At 50.7% G+C, this 25,985-nt stretch overlaps 1 protein-coding gene across 5 annotated transcripts in view; it reads left to right on the top strand.

The window, feature by feature from the left end:
- MTMR4 (myotubularin related protein 4) overlaps positions 1-25,985 on the top strand; it is a 58,586-nt gene that overhangs the window by 16,994 nt on the left and 15,607 nt on the right. The window contains exons 2-7 of one of the 5 annotated variants that reach the window (XM_087751752.1): positions 4,362-4,435; positions 14,881-14,970; positions 17,468-17,584; positions 18,254-18,336; positions 18,572-18,738; positions 20,160-20,256. In XM_087751752.1, coding sequence (XP_087607878.1) covers positions 4,433-4,435; positions 14,881-14,970; positions 17,468-17,584; positions 18,254-18,336; positions 18,572-18,738; positions 20,160-20,256 — 557 coding nt within the window. In that variant the 5' untranslated portion in view covers positions 4,362-4,432. Of the gene's footprint in view, positions 1-4,361; positions 4,436-12,138; positions 12,501-14,880; positions 14,971-16,798; positions 17,181-17,467; positions 17,585-18,253; positions 18,337-18,571; positions 18,739-20,159; positions 20,257-21,767; positions 21,896-25,985 lie in introns of those variants that run through there. The other 4 variants (XM_009464804.2, XM_087751751.1, XM_087751753.1 and 1 more) reach the window with 4 other exon arrangements.

Genomic DNA, 25,985 nt, shown 5'->3' with positions numbered 1-25,985 from the left:
AACGGCCCTCAGACCTATAATTTTGCTTAAAATAACACTGTCCCATACAATCTGCTTTGCATGTAACTATGTGGTCCGACAATTATATTTTTAGCTTCTAATTAGTTGAGAGGCTTGAGATGGTTGTTCTGTTTCATTTGGGATCAAAATAAGGCTACTAGGATTCCTGCTTGTTTCTTCTAACGTCCCCTGTTTAATATTGGGACTTGTTTTTTCGCATGAAGTACATCAGGCCTAACTCTACCATTTTAGCTGAAATTAAAACAAAAATCTCTGCCTGGGGCAGGCACTGAGCGCAGAGAGCTTTGCTCCAACTGCAAACAATTGGTGAAGTTTTACAAGCAACTAAAAACCAGTCTCCTAGCGGGAAGCGTGGAGCTGCCAGAGGGGCCACCCACCTCGCCTGGGGTCCGCACCGAAAACTGCGTCATAGCAGCGCTAACGAGGCTGGAAGCCGTAATCGGCGCTTGCTGCCTTTCCCACCTTTCCAAAGCTCCACGTGCGCGTCTGAAATACCCCTGCATGGCCCGATGGGCATCCTTCCCCCCTCCCGAAGGACCTCCGCTCCCCGCAGCGTGCCGGCGGCAGGTGATCGCAGGGAGCGGCCGTGCCGTTCCTTATTATTCAGCGTTTCCCAAGCCTGGCTCGCTGTTGTTAATCAAACTGTGCTGAAGGCAAGGCTATTGCGTTTTTCACAAGCTTTTCTGTGAGGCTTCTGTACATACACACTGGTGAAGCAGCGATATGCTTTCGTGGTACCTCCGTGAGACGTGGAGAGGCAGAGAGAGTAAATGTTTCATCTGATTTTTTTGACAGCCTAATTGTTTGCTTGACGAGACGGGTTTTCCAGCACACGTACGGTTTGTATCGCACCTTGACTTGGCTTGCAGCTGGGTGGCAACCTGGGTGTTTGAGTCCAGAGCTGCAATCCAGAAAATGGAGAATAGTCTGTGAAATGTCTGGCTCGGGTGGTGCCTGAGCATCCCGGAGGAGGACAACAGGTCCAGCTCTGAAGCAGAGCTCGGTCCTTCTGTCCAGGCTCTTTTCTCGTAGCCCCCGCATCTCTTCTGGCATCTGCAGCGAACAGGGACAGAGGTTTCAAGACGGCTGCTGCTTCGGTCCCCGCCGCTCTGTTTTGCACTGGGAGAGGCAAAGATCCCTGGAGGAAATAGCGCGGTTGTGTAACGAGGCGCACAATAGCACGCCTGAGTCACACGGGCAAGAGGGCTACGGGGAGAGCAAATTAAGATTTTTTTTTTTTTTTTTTTTTTACGAGTGTTCTCAACTCTGACACTTCCTTATTATCTGAGGGTTTGGCTTAGGGATTAATAGTTCTAGGGCAGGATACAAGCTATAAAAATGCTCGAGTGAGTTATTTTCTCTACTTCTCCTGACCCAGGTGTGTCAGGCCACATCACCCCGATGGCCTCGTCAGCAGGACCGGCACCGCTAGCGTGGTCCTGTGCCTCCCTCCAGCCGAGCAATGGGGAGGGCAGCGGGCAGCCGGCTCTGCTGGCCCCCGGCCGTGGGGTGCAAGCCCTGCGCTCTGCCCGTGATTGCACAGCAGCAGAACAGCGCGAGACTCTGGGCTGTGGTTTCTATTTGTGTGTGAAAGGGTATCGTGCTCTTTTATCTTCTTTCCAGCTTCATCCTGTGTCTTTCTCCCTTATTTCTGATCCCCTCTTCATTTAATTCAGCAGCATCAGCCTCTGCCTTGGCTGGGTGTAGCGGGTAGCCAGGTCCAGCCCGTCCCCTGTGACCAAGATTTTAGGGGAGCTTCTGACTGAGATTTTCGGGGAATCCAACCTCCTGCATGGGAAACCGCTGCTTGTGTGGCTGCAAAGCCACATGCCTGACTTGCGAAGAAGAGGTGGTAGGTGCCAGCCCAGAGAGACGCTGGGGACATTGGGCAGCTGCCATCCTCCCTCCCGAGGGCTGCGGGCTGCTTGGCTGGAAGCCACGGCGGCAGAGCCGGGAGCCAGTCGAACACGGTAGCCTTTGAAAGGAGGAGGACCGCAGCCAGCCCTGAAACAGGGGGATGCGTTTGGGATGCCAGCAGAGGAGCACGTGGAGCAAAGTTGCCTGCGGATGGGTGGACTGGGCCAGGTGTAATGTGGATAGCGCTGGAGGCCCAAGGCTTTCCTGGGTGGTACAAGCAGCACTTGGGGTTTTTGTGGTATCTCCTGGCTTCCATCACCCCATAAATCCTCAGGAGCCCCTTCAGCTTCATCCCTGCTCCAGCCAGGACGAGGAAGCCCTCGGAGGCGGAGGAGCGGCGGCATTCCTGCGGGCTGAGCTAATGCGGCTGCCGGAGTCCCGGCCGGAGTGTGCTGCCTTCCTCTTGGGCAACCGGCTCTCAAGAGCAGCTTGGGGGATGGGAGCAGGGAGGAACGTCCTCAAACATGACGCAGCCAAAGAGAACTGCCGTTTCTAGCAATTACTGACTTCTACAAGGGAGGAGGTGTGGAACTGAAGTAGGCATTAGCAATGATATAATAAATTGGTACAAAGCGTACTGCAGGAAAAGTACTCGTGTGTCATTCGGTGTTATCAATAATTCAGGTATCTTCGGATTAGAGAACAAAGCCCATTTAACATGGTACTTCCTCCGTGAACGATGCTTTTCACCTAATTTGTAAGTCACCAGTTGGCAGCGACTCTTCTGGTGGCATAGTAAGCTACTACTAGATTTTTTTTCTCTATATGAAGTCTGATATGTGTGGTCATTTTGCGAAATAGTGGGGGAAAAGGTTTTTATTGTTGAAAAAAGACAGGCTGGATCTGGGTTTGAAGGGGGATATTGCAGTATTTGGCTTTTTCTGTCTTCCTAGGAAAAAAGTTGATTCCCATTGTGGTTTTTTTTTTTTTTTTTCATATTTTCCTGAAACTTGCTGCTCTGCTTTTAAATGTAAGGTAATGTAGCGCACAAGTTTTGAATCCTTTCTGAACTCCCGTTCCTTTCTCCTGGCCTTTCTCCTGACGGCACTGCGGGAGCAGCAGTGCTGAAGGACTTGCGTGCTGCTTGCTCGTAGCGAAGATTATGTTTCCAAAATGACTCCTTAGTGCTGGCATTCAGCTTGGCCTTCGGACGTGTGGGTGTCAAACCTCACATAATTCTGGGCTGGGAAAGAAATCCCTGAGTGGAAGGAAAGCCTGAGCAGGAATTCAGGAACTCTTCTGTAGCTGACCTGATTCCTCAATGGTGGAAGAAGGAGTAATTCTCAGCCGGGGTACTTTGTGCGAGATGTTTAGATGCTCTCCAATTCCACATTTGTTGGCGTTTGTATTTCATCTAAGGAGGAAAAAAGTTTACACCAAATGGCAGCAAAACTTACCAAAGACATTGAGGATTCCTGGAGCTTTGGCGCGCTACAGGGTGCTGGTAACTGGCAGAAATTGAGTTTGGTTGATGAGCTCTAAGCCGTTTTCAGGCGAGGCTTAAATACTGAACGTCCCCACTTAAACCACCGTTATTTTAAGAAACGTTTGGGACGCATGCGTGCAGGTTTCCATGCTACTTGTGCACACAGCGAAGGGGCTGCGCCGCTGGGTGAGTGGCACAGGGCTCTCAACCCGTTTCTAACTGCAGTGTTTAATTGTGTGTAATTCAGTCCCTTGTGTGGGGCTGCAAGAGCAGAACGGAGGGCAGGATTTGGACAGATGAGAGATGTTGGTAATCAGATGATCTCAGATTGGGGTCTTTTCCTCTGTGGAAATCCCGGGATCACCTGTGGGACCAGCTGGTGGCATTGGAAAGGATCTTCTCGGAGCAGGACCTTGCTCAAGTTTTGCTTCTTGGCTTTTGCCGCCCTCTCCCCGCTATGAAACCCCTCCTGTGACCAGTCCCGCTGCTCACGGGGAAGCTGGCAGAAGGGCTGCTAGTTTTTGTGTGGCACTTTGAGCTCTTGCGTCCTGCCCTACCTCCTAGGCAGCCAAGATTTGATTTTCGAGGCAATTTTCCCCCAAACCAACAGCCGTCTTCTCCAAGCGCCCAAGCTTTGTACGAAGAAGGGTCCTCCCCAGGTCCTTGAACCATAACGACCAAGTCTTTCTTCCTTCGGCTCCCTCCTGTCTTGCCCCGAGGTGTGTTTTTGTACCGCTGGGGTACTGGCCAGCGTGTGCCGATGGGTAGCAAGTCCTGCATGCTGCGTGTAGTGGCTGACTGAAAGGATTTGGTGTCCCTCTGTGACGCTGTATCCGATTTCCAGCAGCTCCTGAGAAGGGCGCTAAATAGAGGTTGGCAATGATAGGTACAGGGTGCTGGGCTCTTGGGCTTTTGTTTTTCCCTCTCTATGTGCACACTGAAGTATCATTACTGTTGATCTAAACTTCTGCTCTGGGTTGTCTCTTATTTGCTGCAGGCGAGACTAGTGGAAGAAGAAGGCGAGACTGAGCTGTGATTGAACCAGGAGATTTTGGACGGTGTCTGAGGATGGTGAGTACATATTCTAGTCTGCCTCTGTCCTCTGTGGGTGGTTTTGTTCCTTCTTTGTGTGTCCAAATCCTGTACTGCTACTAAATGTATGAGAATAAATACAAGAATGGGAAAGAAGAGTGCTATAGTGTTGTATATTATATATAATAATAGAGTATAGAGAGCTCTTATTACTGTGGCCAAGATGCTGTTGGTAGGATACATTTACCCCTAAACTTGTTATTGGCATATACGGGGGGAAAAATAAATAAGACTGGAATCCTCTTCTGCCTCCTTGGACTACTGACATAGTCATCCAGTTTTTGTGGCTTACTGATTTATTTTTACTTTCAAAGTTAATGCTGGGGTTTCTCATTCTGTTCCTCTGTCACCTCTCAATGAAGATTTAACACCATGTTAATAACATGCTCTGGTGCCACCAAAGTAGCAGAAATTTCACAATAATTAGTCACAGAAAAATATGGTATAAAAGAATCTGGAGAGACTGAAATCTAGCCAGAACAGCCAGATTGCTGATAAGCTCAGCTAAAGTGCCTCTAATGCCTCCAGCAAGAAATAAACCAAAATATGTGCGATCTGATGAGAGGGAGAAAGCTGGAGACCAGGAATGCTGAAAGATTCTGGAAGTGTCGTTAGGGCGGTGGTTCGAATAGGGGTTTGAAGGCGACGTGGGGATCTGCATATCGGGCTGTGGGTGGGCAGGGAGCCTGAGCGTTGCTGCAGTAACACGGTATTATCACCAGCTTCGTGCTCGCCGCTGCCAGAAGCGTATTATTATGTTGGAAGGAGTGCAGAGGAGAACGGCAGCAACAGTCAAAGGGCTGGAAATTCAAATTGAGGACGTGAAAATTTAGGTTAAACATGTTAAAAAAAAAAAATAAAAAATCTGGCAGACTGCTTGAGAAAATAGTGACGTCTCCTCTGGGATTGTCCCTCATGTGATCTATTAACAACTGGAATAGAAAAGGAAATGTGCTCTCTGCATTAATTGAACTGTCAGCTCTAGTAGTCACACACAGAGCGTTTTTGGTGTAGTCCCTATCCTCGTGCTCTCTGGTTTAGCTTCAAGATCTCTCCTGCTTTCTGTTGGAAGAGCTTCTTGCCACGCTTCAGGTTGAGGAGCTTGCTCTGGGGTGGAGAGATGAAAGTACGCCCTTGTTGTAACCTGATAAAGCATCTTACGCTTCAAGTTGGAATTACGCTGGTGTCGTATTGGAAGTGTAAAAGATGCAACAACTTCTCTCTATGGGATTGAGCTGAGACCGATGCAGAGGTATCCAGATATGAATGAAAAAAAAAAAAGAATAAACACATGGAAAATGCATCAAAAATCCCTCCAGGTAAGACGGTAAGGGTCAGGCTGGGTCCATCGAAGGCCTGGCTGGTCAGATAGCCCATTGAGGGGGCTGCCGGGGAGTGCTGCAGGGAGGGCCTGGGGGGAGCATCTCCCTGGTCTGTGCCCTCACCTGTCAGGATCTGCAGCTCAGCGACTTGGTAATCCAGAAACAATTTATTGATGTTCTACGAGCCCTTGGTGGATTTCTCTTCTGTGAATTCATCTAGCTGCTTCTCAAAACCAAGTAAAGATTTGCAGTCGCGACACGTTGCAGCAAAGAGCCGCGCTGCCGAGTTGTGCGGAGTAGCCCCTCTTGTTTTTCAACCTGCCCCATGCTGTTTTGGTTGATGGTCCCCGGTTCTTGTATTGGGAGTAACGCTGAAGTGTGGCGCTGCCTGCAAGCGTCGCCATGCCCTTTGGGATTTTGTAGATCTCTGTCACATTCCCCTGAGACATCTGAAGAGCTCTAGTCTTTTAAATTCTTCTCTGTAGAGAAGCCATCTCTAATCCTTGTCACCCCTCTCTGGACCTGCATTCTTTTTGGGGTGCGTAGGCCGGAACTTTGGACTTATTAAAACATGGAAGCTTTTGCTTTTCACTGTGCTCCTTTCCTGTGTCTTGACAGATTCTTATCCTGCCCTGGCCCTGGCCCGCCCTTAGTTGTAACCGTGGAGGGTTTGGTTTCTTCTAGACAAGAGGGTCTTGTGCTCCTTCATCTTCATCCTGAAGATGACTTTACAGTTTCAAAGGACCTTCTGAAAAGGATTTATGGGTTTTTCATATTTTATTAAAATGTTCCTTTGACTTTTTTTAAATTATTTTTTTCCTGAGGGGGTGGGGGGGCAGGGAGGGGAACAACAAAAAAACCCTGCTCCCCTCACCCACTGTTTTGGGAAGAGAATATAGGCTTTTTGTCTCCCATAGCAAGGGAGAGAAAGCAACTTATAATTGCGAGCTGTAGAAATAAGCACTTGCCTCCACCTACTTACCTGAGCTTCTGTCAGCAGTTGAGGTAGAGGGCTGCCGTGACCTCTTGACAACCTCCTTGCGGGTCCTTTTGCAGCCTCGCGGGAGGGCTGTGACTTCTGGGTTAAACGCAGGTCTGCAGGGAGGGGTGGAGGTCGGTTGCTGGTTAACGGATGCTCGCAGGGCTGTCTGCTAACCGGCGGGCGCTTCAGGGCTGGGCTTCTTCAGCCAGCTGCTGGGGGGTAGGTTGGAAACCCTGTTCCCTGCAGGCATGCTGAGTGCTTAGTTAATTACCCGTGATTTCTGCAGTCAGAGGGCGCAGCACCAATGCCCTCTGGTTAGCAAGGGCAGGCCCAAAAGCTTCTGCCTTACTCAGCAGCACCCCAAATGCGGATCACCAGCTGCTCTCCCCTTTCTGCTGCTACGAATGCTTGGTCTAGCGTCTGTTAAGAGCTTCGTTTGCTTTGACTCTCCTCATTTCTCCCCCAAAGACTAGCTGCTGATGAAAATGACCTTGAAGACAGCACTAGTGGTGGTTTAATCCTTAACTCTGGCTAATGGAAGTCCGAACGAGCACCCAGTACCTTAATACATTACTTAAAACTAACCTGGTGGGTAAGTTAGTGCAACCTGCTGTGCTGCTCTGCCGGCAGCTCAAGGCTCAGCTCTTACCGCATGCCGTGCGACTCCCACGGCAGCATTCCCTCTTCTTACTGCTGGGGATGCTGGGGCTGTAGACATCTGGATTTCCACAATGACTGTTAAACTAGGTGGGGTTTTGCAGCTTAGCCATCCCTCGTCCTCTCTTGCTGGCGTACAGAGCTGGTAGCCCTTGACTTCTGTCCTTTCGCCCCTCTTCTCAAAGGCTTCTTGCTTCATATTGCCGTTACGTGCACACCTCTGGGGAGCTTTCTGAACAAATATTAAATGCAGTATTACAGATCTGTAACCTCTTCTGTCATCCTGTAAAGATGAAAAGATGGCACTCGCCATCCCAGTCCTGATTTACAGGGAATAAAATAGTAACTTCACACAAGTTTAGGGGTTTATTTCTGGGAGACCACCTCAGTGGCTCAGCAGCTTTTCAGTTCACCCAGGGACTTCCTTAGGCTTTGAGGAAATGAAGTATTTTTGCGGAGGGACCTGAAACAAAGATGCCCTTCGTGCAAGAAAAGTAGAGAAGGCAGAACAAGAAGTCCCTTTGGCCACAGCTAGTCGGCTTTCTGCATCGGTTTATGTAGATCCCCTGCCTAGGCAGTGGAGAGAAATAGGAATACGTGTCTGAGTGGAGTTCATCTCACCCCGCTGTGGGTATCCGCTAAGCAGAAAGAGGATAAATTTTAACTTTTAGGATGAGATAAATGATACAAGTCTCTCCCTTCCCCTCTTTACCTGTCAAAAGTTCTAGATAACTGGTTCCTACCTTGATCTTCATCAAAAATATTCAGACCTGGACAGATAGAGACTAGAGTACTCTGAGAACACCTCTGCTGCTGGGAGCATCTCAGCCTGCAGCAGCCGGCGAAGGCTTGGTGACTGCCGGAGCCCCAGGCCGCCGGGCAGAGCCACCCTGGCTCCCATGGATTTGCCTCTGGTGTCCTGGGAGTGCCTGCCCAGGACGATCACCTCCTCCTGCCAATTTTCCTGTGTTTTTTCTCCAGCTGGAGGCAGATTAGGGAGGTCTGTGCAACGGATGCACTACCAGGGACAGGGCTGCGGATTCAGATCTCTGCTGTCCATGGCCATAGCCCCTTGCTTTCCCTCCTCTCCATCTGCAGGGTGATGCACCATGCCGTGATGATGAAAAGCCCACCCTGAATAGGTAGAAGGGATGGGAGCGGTGCCCTCTGCCTCATGAAAGAATATTTGCAGTCATTTTATTTGTGGTGCCAAAAAGAAATGGAGGATAAAGATATGTCAGGGTGGGGAAGGGTATAGCTGTACTCAGAAATCCGAGTCCAGCGTGCCGGCGGTGGCACCTCCCTGCAGCGGACGGGACCAGTTTTCCTCTTCTCACCCTTTGGCTGCCTGCTTCCACCTTTCCATGAGTGATAGACTCTGCCGGCACCTGTATTTCACACGGGTTTGGGCCCCTCCAGTACATCTATGTGTCATTCAAGCTGTTGGAGGCACTTGCAGATCTTTGCTTGGGTGGATTGTCATTTTTTAAGGGGAGAGATTGAGCTGCAGACCTACGAAGAGGAATCGGAGGTGACCGGGCAGGCGGGTGTTAGCTGCTCTTTGAAGCACCCTTTTGCTGTCTTGCAGAACGCTGGGCTAGCCGTTGACAAAAAGATGCAGTTCAGGGTGTCGACTGGCTCCAGGCCACGAGAGAGATTTCAGCATCTCGGTGGCTGTCCTGTGCTCCCAGTACGGATTCCCTGGGCACCTGGGACCAGAGGGCAGCTCACCCCTGTGAACCCCCTGGCTGCAGGCTGGGCTCCTGGTGCATGCAGGCACGGCTCCATAGGGAATGTTGTCTCCCTCGCAGGCCCCGCCGAGTGCCAGTCCTATCTTTGCCAAGCACTGTGCTGTCTCAGAGCCTCCAAATCCCTTTTGGGACCTTAAAGAGAGGTTGCAAGCTGTTTACCTGCAGCGTGCAAGCAGAGACATATGGAGGGGTGGGAGGAGCAGCGCAGGAGAGAGCCACTCGCAGTATGAACAGCGGGCATTGCTAGTGGGAGGAAAAAGGGTTAATCACTGCCCACTGGCTTTAAGAACATTAAAGCCCACGTTATACTCAGCTCCTCTCTTCCTCAAAGTACATGAAACCTTTAGGATTGTTGTGGTTGGGAGAAAATGAGGGGGGTTTCTCTCTCCCCCCGCGTGAATGTACGTACGCACGACACTCGGAGGAGCCCAGTTATGTGAAAATAACCTTGTCTTCCTTGTTCGGTCTGGTGGTGGTTAATGGTAGGGGAGCGAGTACCAGCTGTTCAGCCGGGGAGGCATCTGAGGTGGCATTTAGGAAATCCCTCTAGCTAAGCCAGCGAAAGGAGGCTGCGAATGCTCAGCGTTCCTGCGCCTGGCCCCCCGGGCCGCCCGGCACCGGGCGGTCTCACCGCCACCACTCCTGTCCTCGTCTGGTTGATTGCATGGAAATGAGAGCAGGTATTTTGTGAACTGTTGGAGGAAGAGGTGAAAGTGGTGGAGCTTGAATCCGGTTCCTCCTGAAACTCCGTGAGCCTCTGAGACGCTGCTGAACTTGAGGGCATGGTCTACTGCTGCTCTGCACCAGGCTCAGCTCTTGGGCAGACGTTTCTAAGCCATGTGTGAGTCTTTTTCTAATGCTAAAAGTGCAAAAATACTTCCGTGAAAGCAGGAGAAGATCTATTTGTGGATGTTCAGGTCAGCTTACGTTGGAAATTCAAAGTAATGATCTGATGAGCAACCTTTTAACTGTGCGCAGCTGCAGCTCAGGGTTACAAAGGTCCTTCTGCAACTCAAGCTGGAAACAGTTCCCGTGCCAGGCCCTGAACTGAGCGCTGGTCCTAAAAACGTCACCATGGGTTGGAGCAGATGCCTTACCTGCCTCGTCCGTGGTTTTGTGTGTTATAAACACTGGTCATGCGTTGTATGCACTTAATACGTTCGACAGCGATGTATGCTCTGACTTTACCTAAGAGACGTCTGTGCTTCAGCCGTTATCGACAGACATCCTTTGTTGCTTTTCTCCTGATACATCAGGCAAAAAAAAAAATATTGGTTTTACAGTTTTTATAGCTACGCTTTCTTATGAGTATAAAAGGTTCCTTCCCCCTTTTGCTGCTCTGGTTTCTCAGCAGACCTCTGGCATTCACCCCAGGGGAGAACCCGCAAGGAGCAGGGCACCTCTCCTGCCGTTCAGATTTGGCCAAGACCAATCCGCGTCCGTAACCCTCTGTTCTTGTTAAGTGTTGAGTTTGTGTGTAACGCAAATGCGTTTTGGTTTGCGGGTGTCCGCTGGAGTCGGGTGCCCCCGAGGCTGGGCAACGCCTGACGCTCGCCCACCATCCACCAGGTAAATGGTGGAGCGGGATGGAGCCGAGGCGGTAATGGGATTTCATGGTTTATCTCCAGGTGTGATCACGCTTTCTTCTAGGGCTTCTATCCTGAATGGTGAAGCCCTTGTGACCGTGGCCTGTGTGTGTGGTTTCTCAGCAAGGGAGTTCATCAAACGGCTTTTTGCCTGGGCACTGCTGCCCTGCAGCGACAAAGGGCAACAGGTCTGGGTGTTGCAAAGCTGTCCCTTGGCCAGAGCAGCTCAGAATAATCTAACCCTTAACAAATTTGCAGGGAAATGCCCAAATCTTTTATCTGACTTGAGAAAAACCTTTTGAGATGCTGTTGGTATTGCTTGGTAGAGCAGTCTGCGGTGGGTTTAGGACAACCACATCTAAGAGGAGCTTAATGGCTACAGGCTGTGCTCTGTTTTGATGGTCCAGGAGCGAAAAAGCTGGTATGATATGAGCAAAATAGTTGGGCCTGGGCCTTGGAGGATTAATGAAGGGCTGGGTTTTAATTTTGCATTTTAAGAAAGAGATTCTTACTCTGGCTCAGTGGTGGGAGGTAGAGGGGCTGAGTGGCAGCTGGTGATAGAAATGGAGATGGCATTGCCTGGGAGGCTGCTGTCCTGTGGCTTCTGGGACGGGCTGTGACCTGGGCAGCTTGCTGTTTGCTTGTGGACTTGACGAACAACAGGTAGTAAAAGGCAGCTCTCGGAGGGCCGGGGCAGGGAGCTGGCTCTTCAACCCACAGCGTTTCCTACGCCCGAGGCATTTCCCTGATGTCTGCAAGCATTGCTGGACCAGAGTTGGTGAAACTTCCCGTGGGAGGTAACCATTCAGGCGGTCAGCGAGGGGAGCGGTGGCCCTGGGGAGCCTTGTCCGCACCAGGGACCAAGCTCCAGCACACGGGTACTGGTGGGAGCCAGAGCCATCCAGCTACTCCCTGCAGCCATGGGAGCTCCTGGGAAGGAGGACTTAAAGGCTCGGGAGCATTGAGCAGCAAGGAAGCAGCAGGGCAGCCCCTTTGTCCTCCCCTCCCTGGCAGAGAAGACCACAGGCAGCTGCTGGGCCGGCGTGACGATCGCAGGCAAAGGTTTGCAGCCGGAGGCTCTTGGCTAAGCATCCAAAATACTTTTTGGATCCTCAGCTGGGGCTGAGGGCTCGGTGCCAGGGTGCAAAGCCTCCTCGCCGCTATTGTTCCCAGCGCTCCCGCACGCGCCATCAGTGCAGCACAAGGCAGGTGCCGGTGGGGAGGAGTGCCGCAGGCCGGGACTGCATCTCCCGGCAAGCTGCTGCGCTCGGCCGGCGGCTGGGCGAGGAAGGGGATGTGTCGCTGGCATCCGCCCATCGGCAGGGTGCTGGCTCTGCGTATGGGGATGGGAGGGGGAGAGGAGGGGTGATCCCCCCGTCGGTCTCTCCATTTTCTGTCTCGCCTGTCAGGGAGACACTTAGATGGCAGAGCCGTGCTCGGCGGCCTTTGGAGGTAGGTGGAGTCTGGCCGTCCTCCGCCCTCCCTCTCTCCATTGTCAGCGGCAGCGAGCGGTGGCGGTGGTGGCGGGCACCTGCTCCGGCCGCCAGCGGCAGGGATGCTCCTGCCCTTCGCGGCGGAGCGGGGAGGCTGCAGCAGTCCCGGCGCGACGGTTTTGGAGCCGCTACCAGCAGCAGCAGAGGGCCCGAGGAAGGAGATGCTGCTTGCGCGTCCCCGGCCCAGCTGCCACCTCGGGAAATGAACATGAGTCTGCCAGGCCGCGTCTCCTGCTCCATGCTCAACTGCTTTGTAAGTGCTGCTTTTTATTCCCCCCTCTCCTCCATGCAAGCGGGACTGTAAGCCAGCTTCTCTCTCCGGCTCCCGTGCTGAGTCGGCTGCCCCAGATCAGGCCTGTCCTTGAGGTCAGGCTGCACGCGGATCCTCCTGCCCTGGATCTGCCCGGCCTGGCCTGCCGCCACCCTGCAAAGGGGGATCCCCTTCTCCTCTCTCCCACGTGCTGCCGGAGGACGCTGTGGCCCCCATCGCTGCTGGGCTGCTGCTCTGCCCGGGCCCAAGGGCACGGCAGCGCCCGGCACCGCAGGTTGAGGAGGCTGGAAGGCCCCGGCGAGTGTGCTGTGCCACGCAGGCTCCGGCCAGTCCTTGCCTGGAGCTGGAAAATTACTGTGTGAGAACAGCCGACCTGAGGGGAGCTCTGTGCTCCCACCATGGCTGCGGCGTGCAAGGCAGGGGTGTGCGAGACCCCCTCTCCTGCTGATGCTGCTGGGAGGGCGTTGCAGTGGGAGGGGGTCCTGGGCTCTGTCTTTTATACCTTCGGGGAAAGGAGTTTTCTTGCTGAGAGGAGATCTGATGCTCGTTCCTGCAGAAAGCACCCCCCAGAAGGACTCGTGGCCAAATGGGCTTTGAGGGCTTTAGAAGATGGCTGGCTTGTGAAGAGAGCAGGGTCCTGAGCCCCCTGCTCTACTGGTGCCCTGGGATGGGGCTGTGGCAGGAGGAGATGCTCGGCCTCCCGCCCGTCCCGTGCTGCAGGCGAGGAGGGACTCAAGGACACCGGGGCCAGTGGAGAGCTCTGGCTGCCCTGTTCCAGTTCCTGCTGCTCCCTGGGATTTCTCTGCAAGCTGCAAAGTGGTGATGGGAGAGGAGGGGGTATCTCTGCTCCCCAGCTGCCGCACCGGCACGCAGGCACACACCTTTCCTTCGTGCTCTCCTGGGCTAGCGCCTCAGCGTCAGAGCATGCCGCTGGCAGGAGAGGGCCCCAAGCCCCCTCTGGTCTCCAGTAACTGGTGGCTGCTGGAGCCGGTGCTGTGCCCTGTATGTCCCTGGCAGCTTCACGCAGGGACCTGGTGAGTGGGTGAGGAGGGGCAATGCCTTTGCCTGCAATCAGGGTTGCTGCCGAGTTTTATGGTAGCTACAGGCAGCCTGTGCGTGGGTAGCTCTGGACCGGGAAGGCAGGCTGCGCAGGGTCCGGCTGCCCTGGTCTGAAGTCCAGGGAGCGCTTCGGGACCGGCTGTACCTGTGGGTGCCGAGGCTTGAGCGGCTGTCAGCAGCATCATTTTAAATATAACGGAGCCAGAAGGGTCAGGTTCTCATGTGTTCAGGTCAAAATTTGGGGTTCTGGCTCAGATGACTTAACCAGAAAGATATTTCATTTTCAAATATTATTTAATGCTTATAGAACGGAGTATTTCCTAATAAATGCTGGAGCCTAGAGGAGCTATAGTTAGAGAGTGAGAGGCATTCTGAAGAAAACACTCCCACACCAAATACCTGTGGAATTTACCCCGTCCTGGGCTCCCAGCAGGCGAGCGTCCGCAGCTGCGTGGACGCTGCTTGTTCGTGGTGGTTTGACAGAGCGTGGGGTGGTGAAAATGAGGACCGGGATTTCATGAGTGACTGAAGACTCGCACGTCCCAAACTGAGACGCTCTCTCCACTTTTCCAAGGATGGCGCGGCCGGGATCCGCGTGTCCTCTTAGACCACTTCTCCGAGGCCTCTGTGGGCTTTCCAGGGGGTCCGTCTGCGCAGGTTGGACATGTTCCGCTGCCCTGAGGGCGAATGCCCTGCCAGGGTGCTGGCCCCAGTCGGCAACGCGTGTTGTGAATTGGGTACACTTCGGTGCGGTTGTTATGGGGTTCCGTTTCACCCTTGTGAATTCTCCTCTAAAAGCTTCAGGCTCTTCCCAGATTTCTTTGGGCTAAGAGAGAAAATGAAAACTCCCAAGAGCGTGCAGTCCTTATGAACGTAAGAGGAGGAAGAGTAGGTCAAAGCTGTAGGTGGAAACCCTCTGTGTTAAGTATTTCTGCTGCGGTGCCGTAGGTAATGGGGTAATCTTTGACATGACAAATTACTGTCACGTCAGTCCAAGGTGCTGTGCATGGTCAAGGTGTTTCTGCTTGGCTTTCCAAATGCCACACGGTTGGAAGAGACAGGACTTGGAGACCTGTTTCAGGCTTTCACTGTGCTGTGGGTGTTCTGCAACAGCCGGAGGAACTGCTGGGGTCCTGCAATGCAGAGAGTACGGTCCAGAGGCGGAAGAGGCGTTTCCATGCACAGGTCCAGGGGATCCCCAATGCATTGGGGTGCCAAGAGTATCCAGCAACTTCAATTTTTGCCTTTTCATAACATGTGCTGGCTGGTGCCTGTCTCAATGTATGTTTTGTTTGCAATGCAGGGTGAGGAAGGCCCTCCCAGTTTGGAGTATATCCAGGCCAAGGACTTGTTCCCCCCGAAAGAGCTGGTAAAGGAGGAAGAGTCATTGCAGGTAAGAAAGTAAGAAAACCGAAACCGTCCGCTTTGGGATGCGGCAGGCTCAACTCTGGTAGTGTGAAACCTGAGAGCAGTTCTCCAGCCCAGGACGCGTTCTGGAGGCCGCAGGCTCGCCAGTGCTGTAGGTCACATTCGGACCCGCGGGTCCTTCCACATGCGCGGAGGCCGCTGACGGCAGTTCTGTACGCCCTGGCCCTGCCTTCCCAGCCCTGCCAAGACGCTGCGATTTGTACAGCGTCGCATCTGCCACTTGGAAATACAGCTGGAGCATGATGCAATACGGAGCCGTCCTGGGTATTCCCTGTCCTCTGCCTGTGCTGACAGTGAGAAATTGTGACGCTGCCTGCGTAGCTCTCTGCAGCAGGTAGATGCTCTCTGGGACAGGTGGAATATCAGGGCTAGGCTCTGCTCTGTGTAGCCATAGCATGTGATTGCAATGGCTGATTTGGCCCTAATACGCGTTGCTCCTGGCATTTTCCTGCTGCAGAGCTGTTGGAAAGAGAAACCTCCATATGGTGCCAGCCTCCTGCTGCAAGAGGCCCTTGAAAAAGACCTGGGTGCTGTTGCTGCTGTGCAGCAAGGGTGGTATCCTGAACGGTGGGAGCCAAAGCGTCCTGGTGCTTGTTGCTTCCTTTAATGTAGCTCACTGCCGCCTTGTCCCAGTGCTTGTCATCCTCCTCCTGTGGCTGGAGCCAGGCTCACGTTGTGCGTTCTCACTGCTGCTGCAGTATTTGAGTTTGCTCTGTGATTGGCATCGTCTTGGTAAACAGTGCTGATAAAAGCAAGGACTGAAATGTGGCGACGGGAGGATTGGCTTGAAGGAGCAAACGCGGGCTGAGGAGTTGCACGGGGTCAAGGCTGCAGGTCTGCGGCCTTCGGGAGGCGAAGCCGCTGAGACGGCTCTGAGCTGAGCCTACCTGGAGCAGAGCAGAATCTGCTTTAGTCTTCTGCTTGGAGGACCGTGAAGTTCACCCCTCCCAAAGGGTAATTTGCCTTCAGTAAATTGTTACTCTCTTAATGTAAAGTGAAGTCTAAAAGGACGCCATCGGCTTACTAACAGGCTGTCTTCAGGCGCTTGTCGGTTTATTCCAGGATTTCCCTCTGTCAGTTCTTGCAGTTTTACCATCCCGTTTCTAATCTGTCTCCCTTCTGTTGCTGTGTGAAAGAGCCACGTAAGCAGAAGAAACACATGCCAACTAAAAACAGCTCTGGCAAGCGTGCATAAATAAACTGCAGAAATAGAGTATATTCTCTTAATGCCACATAATTAACATTTTTAAAGACTTTTCAGACAGGTGCCAGTCTGATGTTTTTATTTTTGTACAAGTAACTCAAGAAGGGAGAAGTTGTTAGTACAATTGCAACTTGCACATGAGGTCTGAAATCCAGGAAACTCAATTTGTAGGCACCATATACCCAAGCCATAGAAGCAGCTTAGAAATAAAGACAAGGTGGTCTGACTTGTACTAATTACAGTGTAATTTCATCAGATGCCCTGTCTGGCAAGTGATGGGCTCTGACTGAAATGATAAATCTTCATGACATTTTTGCATAATTGGTTCCCAACATTCACCTGCTGTAGGTGGCATTCAGGGAACAACGAGGAGTCTACTTAGCTAAGGGAAAAGGAGCCTGATGAATTTTAGGCTGGTCCACTTTTTTTTTTTTTTTTTTAATGCAAGAAAAGTCAAACTTGGCCATCTGCCAGGATCCCTTGTTTTAAAAATAGTTACGGCATGTCTGGGCCGATAGGCAAAACCAGAAAGACTCTTGATTATCCGGATTTTTTTTTTTTTTTTTTTTTTTAATTTCTCATACAGGTAACTTCATTGCAGTTTCCTTAGTAGTACAAATAACTGAACATAGAGATTCCCTCGCAGCCTTGTCAGCAGAAATTGGGCAGAACTTGATTCATTTACTTACCGGGATTGGTACCAGCAAGTCCCATAGTGCTGCTAAGAGCCCCCTTCATTTACATGACGCAGCAGGATCATGGATGCGACGCTGCCTTGGGACAGAGGACTCCGATCGTATCGGGCTCTGCCTGGAGCTGTGCAGAGCACTCCCCAACTCACCTCTGAGCTGCGCCTGGGGTTGTGTCCTTTATCGTGCCGCTTGCGCCAGGGCTGTATTTACCCTCTCCGAAAAGCAAGGACCGTAAAGCCCTCTGCCCCCACGCAGTACCCTCGCTGCCAGATGCCCACGGTTGGTGTACATAGCGTTTGTGGTCACACCTCTCCTCTGATTATCCATCAGGAGGTGCTCAGTGGCTCCTGAGGCGTCCTTGGAAGAAGACCCATCCCCTGGGGCTGGGCAGTGGGTACCAGTGCTGTTTCGTGCTGTTGCCTGCTCTCGGTGCACGAAGAGCACGTTGCTGTGAATGATTTCCCGCAGGAGATGCACCGCGGGGGCAGCAGGAAGAGCGGCTCTTGGCATTTATGGTGCACAAAGTACTCTGCGTGTGTCTTGAATTAGTGATGTCTCCCTTCCAGGTCCCATTCACTGTGTTGCAGGGCGAGGGAGTGGAGTATCTTGGTCATGCAAACGATGCTGTGATCGCCATCTCCAACTACCGGCTTCATATCAAATTCAAGGATTCTGTGATCAATGTAAGTCTGGATCTGCCTGAACCATAATCGCTCGCAGTATTTCAGGGGGGCATAAGCCATTTCTGTGGTCTGCGGCCTGGGAGCTGTGCCTCTTGAAGGATGCCAAGCCTGACGCTGTCTCTCGTTAGCGCTGGTCACGCAGTTGCTCTTTTGCTATTCCACTTTGGCGTGTAGATGGGGTTCTCTGCTGGATAATAATTAGGTCTTTCCCTCACCGTCCTTTTTAAATTCAAGCATTAAACTTGGTGGCTTTCAGACTGTTAAGGTCTCTTGCAGGCCAGTTTTAATGAGACTTCTACTACCTGGAGACCAGCAAGCACGAGTCAGACAGCGGGAGCCTGAGGCTTTCTCTCGCTGTCTTGACTTGCCATCTTTTATTGCAGCTTTTGTTTGGCTCGGTTACCTGTGCTTGTCTGGATGCGATGTGGTAACTGGCCCCAGGTGGGAGACTGCCCAGGGACAGAATAAAAATCGGAATAGTAATTGCTGGAGGAGGCTCTGTGCTGGGTCATGAAGCTTCATAAACCTCGGAGTGGGTTTGCAGTTTGAACTAGAAGCTCGTGATTGTTGGTAGAGCCATGACTGTGCCTGATGGGCCTACAAGCAAGGCTGCTATGTCCGCTGTGTTGTGTGGTATGTCTTGTCATGCCCTACATCTGTCCCTCGCAGGTGCCTTTGAGGATGATGGAAAGTGTGGAGTGTCGGGATATGTTCCAGCTTCACATCGTCTGCAAGGACTCCAAAGTGATCAGGTATCCGGTTTGTTGCTATATTGTAGGTGGCACTGCAGGCCAGGTGCTGTGTTCAGCTCTGGTGTCTCCCTCTGCGTTACTGTTGGAATCGAGCTGTTCGTGGCCAAGGTTACTTGGTTTTTCTAAGACATGATGCGTCATTCCTTTTCCTGGTTAAGCGGAGCAGAGCTCCCTGTCTGTGCGTCTTGGCTGGACGAACGTACCCGCTGAGGATGATTTTCATTTGGGTTCGCAGGTGCCATTTTTCCACCTTTAAGCAGTGCCAGGAGTGGCTAAAGAGGCTAACTCGAGCCATCGCCCGCCCTGCGAAGCCTGAGGACCTCTTTGCATTTGCGTACCATGCGTGGTGCTTAGGAGTCTGTGTTGATGAGGAGGATCAACATGCACATCTCTGCCGTCCGGGTGAGCTCCTGGCCTGTCCCCTTCCTGCTCTTCTGCCCAGAAGCACAGCAATGCAATTTGAACTGTGGTTCATAAACGGATGGCTGGCTGTGTCTGACGTTCTGCTGTAGCGATAGCCCAAGTTCATCTTGCTGAGGGGCATCCCATACCTGGCCTGTGGATCCAGCTGATGTCCAGATGCAGCTGGATAACAAGCACAGTAAAAGGAATAATACTAATAAGCACAATAAGAAACATTCTGAGCCAGCAATACATAAGCTGCCTCTCCCTTTGTCCTTGTGAATGAAGAAAACATCCCAAACTCTAGTACTTTCATCATGATGACAGGGAGCTCAAGCAGTCTTGTCCCTGGCTGGTAAACATCATCAGCTTTGAGGCAGCATAATTAATAAGAGTCCATCTGCGTCTCCTCTCCAACCCCTAGAAATGCCACGAGATTCCGGTGGTCAGGTCTGTGGAGGTGTCTGGCTCATTCTTACACAGGCACAAATAAAATCTTTGAATCCCTAAAGAGAAAACCAGAGCTGTGATGGTGCCCTCGTGTGGATCGGGAGTTTCCCTTCTCTGGGAACACGAAGTTCACTTGCAGTTGCTTTGTCTTTAAATAGCTTCAGCATGAATAAAAGGGGATTAAAATGAGTGACAAACCTGGCTTTAGACTTAAAAATGTGCTGGTATTAGAGGAGAGAAGTAGTAGCCTGAATGAAATGTCCATACACAGGTTGGGATGGAGGGATGGGGTTGAATAGTATCGCTGAAAGAGATACCAGAAAGAAGCTGGCAGAGGAGAGGTGACTGCATGTTCTTACCCTGTCCCAAACACCAGCAATTAGGGGATATTTGCTGTCTCTCCTTTAGAGAAAATATTATTCTCTAGCATAAACAAACTTACCTGTGGAAATTGTTGCTGCAGGATATGAAAGAAGTGAAGAGCGTTGCAGTATTTATTTATTAACAACATTTGACACTCGAGCAACAAAGACATCCAGGATTTGTGAGGCGAGGCTGGAACATAAGAGAGCAAACGTGGAGTCAGCTCTGAGGGAGCAGTCTGGGAGAAGGAACTGCCCGGGGTGGGTGCTCAGTACAACTCTGCCATGGGGTTCCTGACATCCGCTTCGGAAGCCATCTCTGTCAGAAGGGCAAAAACGGATTAAATTAACCCCCTCCCCTGGATGTGGGAAGGCTGTTTCCATGCCGCTCTGTTCTCAGACTGAGAGGTGATCTGACTTGACAAAATAAGCAGGGGAACCCCTGTGAGGGACAAATCTTTTTGGCTTCTGAAGCAAGATCCCTGCCGTCCAGCCGTCCTCTAGTTTCTCTCCAGCCTGTGATAGTTGCTGTGGAGCTGCCACTAACACGTTTAGATTTCATCAGTTCTGCTTAGCTGTCAGTAAATCCCCTGTGCTCTGCTCTTCCAGGAGACCATGTGAGATACCGATTTGAGATGGAGCTGGTGAGGATGGGCTTTGACTTGCAGAACGTCTGGCGCGTCTCTGACATCAACAACAATTACAAGTGAGTGTTTCACCACCAGGCTCTCCCCGCTCTCCTCTTTCCTTACCTTCTTCCCTTCGCAATCCCCGTGCAGAGCAGTGGATGAGTCAGACTGTAGCTAATCCTCCCTCCTGGCCTCTAACTTTCAGGCAGATCAGCATATGAGCCAGATCCCCTTTCTTTTCCACCTTTCCCATTGTGGAATTGAAGAAGGAATACAGCCCAGACATCAGAGCTCGCAGCACTTGTAAATGCTGACTCAGGTAGTTTATAATGTGGTGGCCATAATTCCTCCTTGAAGACATTCTGGAGTCTTGGAGGAACCACCCATCGTAGAGTTGCCTTTCTGGTCAGTTGTTCTCTCTAAAATGCTTGTGCTGTTTGAAATGAAAAATACAAAGTTTTTGTAAAGTCGGGCGCTTATTCAGCTCTGAGAAACTGGGAGCAAGCCAGTGGAGAGCTGTCGGGATGCTCGGAAGTCTGAGGAACGAGCGAGGCTTGTTCGGTCAGGGGCAGAAGAGGCTAAAGGGGGATCTGCTGGCAGCCTACAGCTGCTGGAAGGGCAGTTACAAAGGTGATGGAGTGAAATTCTGACAGTGGCAGATAGCTGAACAAGAGGCAACAGCCACAAGGTGCAGCTTGGGAGGTTTGGACTGGGCGTGGGAAGAAAAAATAATCATTCCCCAGGAGTGTGGGGCTGTGCAGGTGGGGATTCTCCGTCATTATTCAAGTCTCAGATGATCTAGTGTTGGAGGTGGTCTCCTGTGAGCGGGTGGTTGGAGCGGGGATCTCTCGAAGGTCTTTCCCACCTGCACATCAATGATTCCAGCCTGTCTTCTACTCCTGGAAAAGAGCACAGGAGCTCTTGGAGAAGCGCTTCTGCATTCTTTGCAGCAGGTGGCATTAAGCCAACAGGATTTTATTAAGCTTTGACGGCCGTATTCATTTCTGCATTCCCTATAATCCCTTTCTTGAAAAGACTGGTATCCCTCAGTCTTTTCCCTATGTCTCAGCCAGTAAAGGCATCCCCATCACCTATATATCGGGCAGTTCCAGGTCACCGGTTTCTTGTGGAGACCATGAGAAACCTCGGCACGCTGGCCTGGGGAAATCCCGGTGGAGTTTGCTGCCTGCTCTCTTCCCTCTTCCTCAGGAATCCAGGCAGCAAGCCCTAGTTTGGGGGTTTGATTTACAGTTTTTACTTGGCCATACTGACCACGTCGTTGCTTTTGGACTATTAACATGGAGAAACTGCGTAAATGCCGTCAAAGGATGTCAAATAAAAAATTGTTTTCCTGAACTGCTCAGTTCTGGAGTGCGCAGTCGGTAGGTCCCTGCCCTAGGTAGAGTCTCTGCGTGTCTTTGAGAGCAGTCAGGCTTTCTCCTGCTACTAGATTTTGGGATGTGGTTTCCTCTGACTATTTCAGAAGGTTCAACTTAGACTGACCATCTGTGGTTCGCTTCCTGGCCAGCAATACACATCAATTAGCCAACTTCTCTAAAGACAGATGTTTTATTTTCAACCGAACCAGGGAAGAACGAACTTGAAACAGACCTCAGCAAGCTGGATGCAGGCCTGGTTTTGCTTTCCATCTGCTGAGTTCCTACCCGGGGATCCTGGCAGGTCACGGCTTCCTGCAGACATCCCGAGATCTCAAAGGTGGTGTAATTTGCTTGTGCAACTCGGAAACCAGTTCTCTCTTGCTGCTTTGGGGAGTGTGTCTTTAAATCCTGCCTTGGCTTTTGATCATTACCACCTGCCTCTATTCACAGGAATCGGGTTACTTTTTAACTGTTTATAGTCCTTTTATCTTTTATTTCCCAGCATTGGCAAAACAGTGTTGTTAGAGACAGGATACTCCAAGGTAATGGCTTTGTTCGTTGTCTTTCAAGTCTGTTCCGAGATGTCCTTATCTGGAAACTATTATCTTCTTCCTGGCGACAGCCATCATAAAATTAGAGCAATACAAGCATATAATAACCACTCCTTCGGTCTTGATAAAAGTATACTATTTCAGCATACAATGATAATAAAATTATTACATGATCTCTCTGTGGCGCTCTCATCTTCAGCGATCTGTATACCCAGAGAAATGGACGCATTCTGGCATTCCCCATCTGGTGCACCCAGGCTGCCTGAGATAAGAGTTGTTTCATATTGGCCTTAATGCTGCTGGGTTTGGTGCCCGTGTAGTTCCTTCAAAAAGGAAAAAAACACTCACCTTTCCTTCAGTGTTGATGCTTGTTGCCAGCTTTGATCTTTTTACAATTGTGGTTTTATTTATTTTTGACTTTATGAGGAAAAAGCTGTCTGGAGTTTTGTGCTACCAGTTTAGACAGCTGATGTTTCCTACTTGTTTCTGTAACTGCTCTTGATTCCTATTTTGTCTTGTTTTGTTACGATTCTCTACAAATTTTAATACTATCCTTCGCTTTGTGATAATTGGGGTTCTCGCTTGTATTTGCCATATGAACATGTAGACAATAAGTCTGCAAGGACCGTTAGCGATAAAGCGTGTGTTTTTGCATTCTGCGAAGGCAGATCCCTCTCGCTGGACTGGCTCTTACCTTTGTGGTAGGAAGACGCTTCGTCGCTCCTTGTCCGTTGGTGTGGCTTGTGCCAATTCACGCGTTTGTGGTGTTACAGCCACCTTCTTCTGGGATCAAACCTCACGGTTGCAAAAATGTCTCGTCCTGTGTTCCGGCTCACCGTGGTCCCAGGAGCGTTCTGGGCCGCTCCTCCGTGACCCACATCGCTTCGCTGTTGGTCTCTCTTCCACATGACACATATTGCACAACGCAGGGACAAGCATGGTTCCCCTTTGGACTCCCTTTGTTATGAAAAATGACCATTAAGGTTCTGTACTATTTCTTATCTTTTTCAAGAGTTACCGTTTCATAAGAGGAGCTTCCTTCAAGCCTTTGGTGAGCCATCTGTTAAAAACAAAAAACACACACACACAAAATAAATTTCCAAACAACCCTTCTGAAAATCCAAACGACTGTCAGCTACAGGAGCTGTATCTGCTTGTTCAGCGATGTTTCCAGCAAACTCTACACGCTCAAAGGTGTGACCCCCCCCTCCCCAAAAGCCGTGTTGACTCTTCCCAAGTGCACCGTATTTACCCTTGCAGCAACTGCGACAGCTCTGTACAGAAGTCGGGCTCCAGTGGTTTCCCACGTTCGCCCCAGAGACCTTTTTACAAAATTGATATCATGTTTGCCACCTCTCATTCCTCTGGCTCCCAAGCCAATGTAAGCAATAGCTTACACATCTTGGTTAATCATTCACCTGGTGCACATCTGGGTTGCCGTAGAAATGTTGAGCATTATCTAGTCCTGGTGATTAGTTACTCCTCGTTCCGAGCAGATTGTTCTAAAACTTCCCCTGCAGAAGTTTCCACGTTAAGCTCTTCTTGTGCCTTGTCCCTTGTAAAACAGGGTTAGGTCTGGCAGCTTCTCTGGGGGCTCTTCTGCTGAGCACCAATGCAAGTAGTTCTGATTTTCTGCTGTGACCTTGCTGATCTGTCAGACCTTCAACTTCAGTAGCAGGCTGGTACCTCCGAGATGTTTGAAAAAGGTCTTCAGAGTTTTAATCTTAACAGGTCATTTCTCAAAAACTGCACAACGTGTCTCGTTTTTGCTGGGTTTTAATTCAGGTGTGCATTTGGTTCCTCTCATGTCCCTTGGAAAGACGTCCCCTCTTTGAGGGATGTCCTTTTATTTCTAAAATCCTTCTTTTGTTCACTGTTTAACTCTGCCAGCTCTTTCTGATCTTTTTGATGCGTTTTACATTACCATTGAACAGCATGTTTAAATAACCGTCCCATCCTCTGCAGCCTTCCCCCCCCCTTTTCTGAAACCGATTGTTACTGTCGCGGGAGGCTCGTCCCCTCTAAAAATATTGTTGAATTCTACTGCATGATGAATACTGTAACAAAGTGATTTTTCTATTTTGGAGCAGCTTAGGACCAAAGGAAGAGTTATGTACTTTTGTGTAATTTGGCTGGTAGCACCAAGCAGCAGCTGATGGCGTCTAAGAAAAGGTCACCTTCGTCTCATGCGTTATTGTGACACTTTTGTGTTTTATGTGGAAGCGACGCAAGTCTCCCATGGCAATTTCTGCCCTCGTAGCCTTTCTGAATCTCTTCCAGCCTCTCGTGGATGGCGTTACCGTCGCTCCCGTGGCTGGTAGCGTAGCCTCGATGCTCTTCTGTTTCTCTTTAGGCTTGGGATTCGAGTCCATGCACATTCGGTGTTGCTTGTTGATGCTGGTAACTCTTAGCCTCACGCTTTTACCTTCATGTTTTCCTGGAACACACCACACTTTGTTCACCAGCTCCGGTCTCCCTACAAAGCTTGTACTCTGAAATTTAGGCTACCACTAATAATCTTCCTTGTATAAAGTTTATAAGATGCTGTTAAGCCAACATACTCACTTATCCTGGCTTTTCAGTTCCTCTACTTTGTTTTTTGGAATTCTAACCTAGAAGCACAGCTCTGTTTGTCTTGACCTCATTGCCTGTTTTTATGCGCCCTGCTTGAATTTGGCTTAACTTCTTGAGACTGTCCTGTTTCCTACCTGAATTTTATTGAATTCTGTCTTACTGTTTTCCTAAGGCTACAGAGTTTTAGTGACTTAACTCTTAGAAGATATGCTCCTGAACCTCTCCTCTATTGACTCTCCCCAGTTTTTAGTTTGAGACATCTCCTGTAATGTTTCATCTGAAGTGCCAGGGAACTGATTCTGTTCTCATTTCGATGAAGCCCGTTCATGTATAGACCCAGCTATGCCTAAAGTTCCTCCAGACCTTAATAGGCGCTGACCCTCTTCCACATACCTTTATTCTCAGTCACACTTCGATGCTTCTCTAATTTCCTGACCAACTTTATCCATGGAATCTGAGGCATTTCAGAGATGTCCAAGCCTAGACATCCTACCACAGACATCCTGGTCTTCAGCTTCTTACCTGACAGCTTTAATTTTGCTTCCCGGATTCCTCTTCCTCGCCCTGTTGTTTTTATCCCGTAGACCAACCTTGCTTTCTGCCTGGGGCTTTCTGAGAAGCTGTCTAGACACCGTGTGAAGTGCCGTCGTCTAATGTGGCAGGCAGCTCCTCGCTAGCATCGCAAACTAAATAATGCTAAGCGCTGTATCGTGCCTATTGCCGCTAGCCGGGATAACCTGGACTCAGGGGAACACCAGGCCACCGCTGGAGCTTACCAGCTGGGTAGTTTCACCCCCCTCGGTTTGCTTCCCACCTGCCCCGAAACATTCCTTCGGAATGATGTGGGTTATAGCCTGGGGCTAGAGCTGCTCTTTGATGTTCCTTACCCTTGTACGGCTTTGCCTGCCTGGGCTGCTGGAGCTCAGCTGGTCCAGCATCAGGCAGTGCTTTGTCTCTGAAGCCTGCGACCTGCCTGCCCTGCCTGCAGCCGTAGGGTGAGCAGCAGGGGCAGGATAGCAGCTGCAGTAGCCAGGAAGCCCCTGTGCTCCTGGATTTTTACGTGTGCTTCATTCTTCTTGCATTGCTCTCTCCCCGCCTCCCCAGCACTCTTTGACTCTCCCCCTCCTTCCCTTGGCTCCCCTCTTGCCCTGCTGATAACGTACTTGCAGTTGGGTTTTTAACATTTTTCTTGGGACTTAAGCATCTGCGATCCTGGTGCCTCTTCTCATCTCCCCGTGAATTTCCATTGCAGCCGAACCGCTTTACACTTCAGGTTTGTTCGGATGTGGGGCTCCTCTGGTA

The sequence above is a fragment of the Nipponia nippon genome, unplaced genomic scaffold (genome assembly GCF_047370975.1).
Source record: "Nipponia nippon isolate SJK-2023a ecotype South Korea unplaced genomic scaffold, ASM4737097v1 scaffold_15, whole genome shotgun sequence".
NCBI lineage: Eukaryota > Metazoa > Chordata > Aves > Pelecaniformes > Threskiornithidae > Nipponia > Nipponia nippon.
Note: the sequence above shows the minus strand (reverse complement) of the source record. Positions and strands in the feature narration are given on the sequence as shown.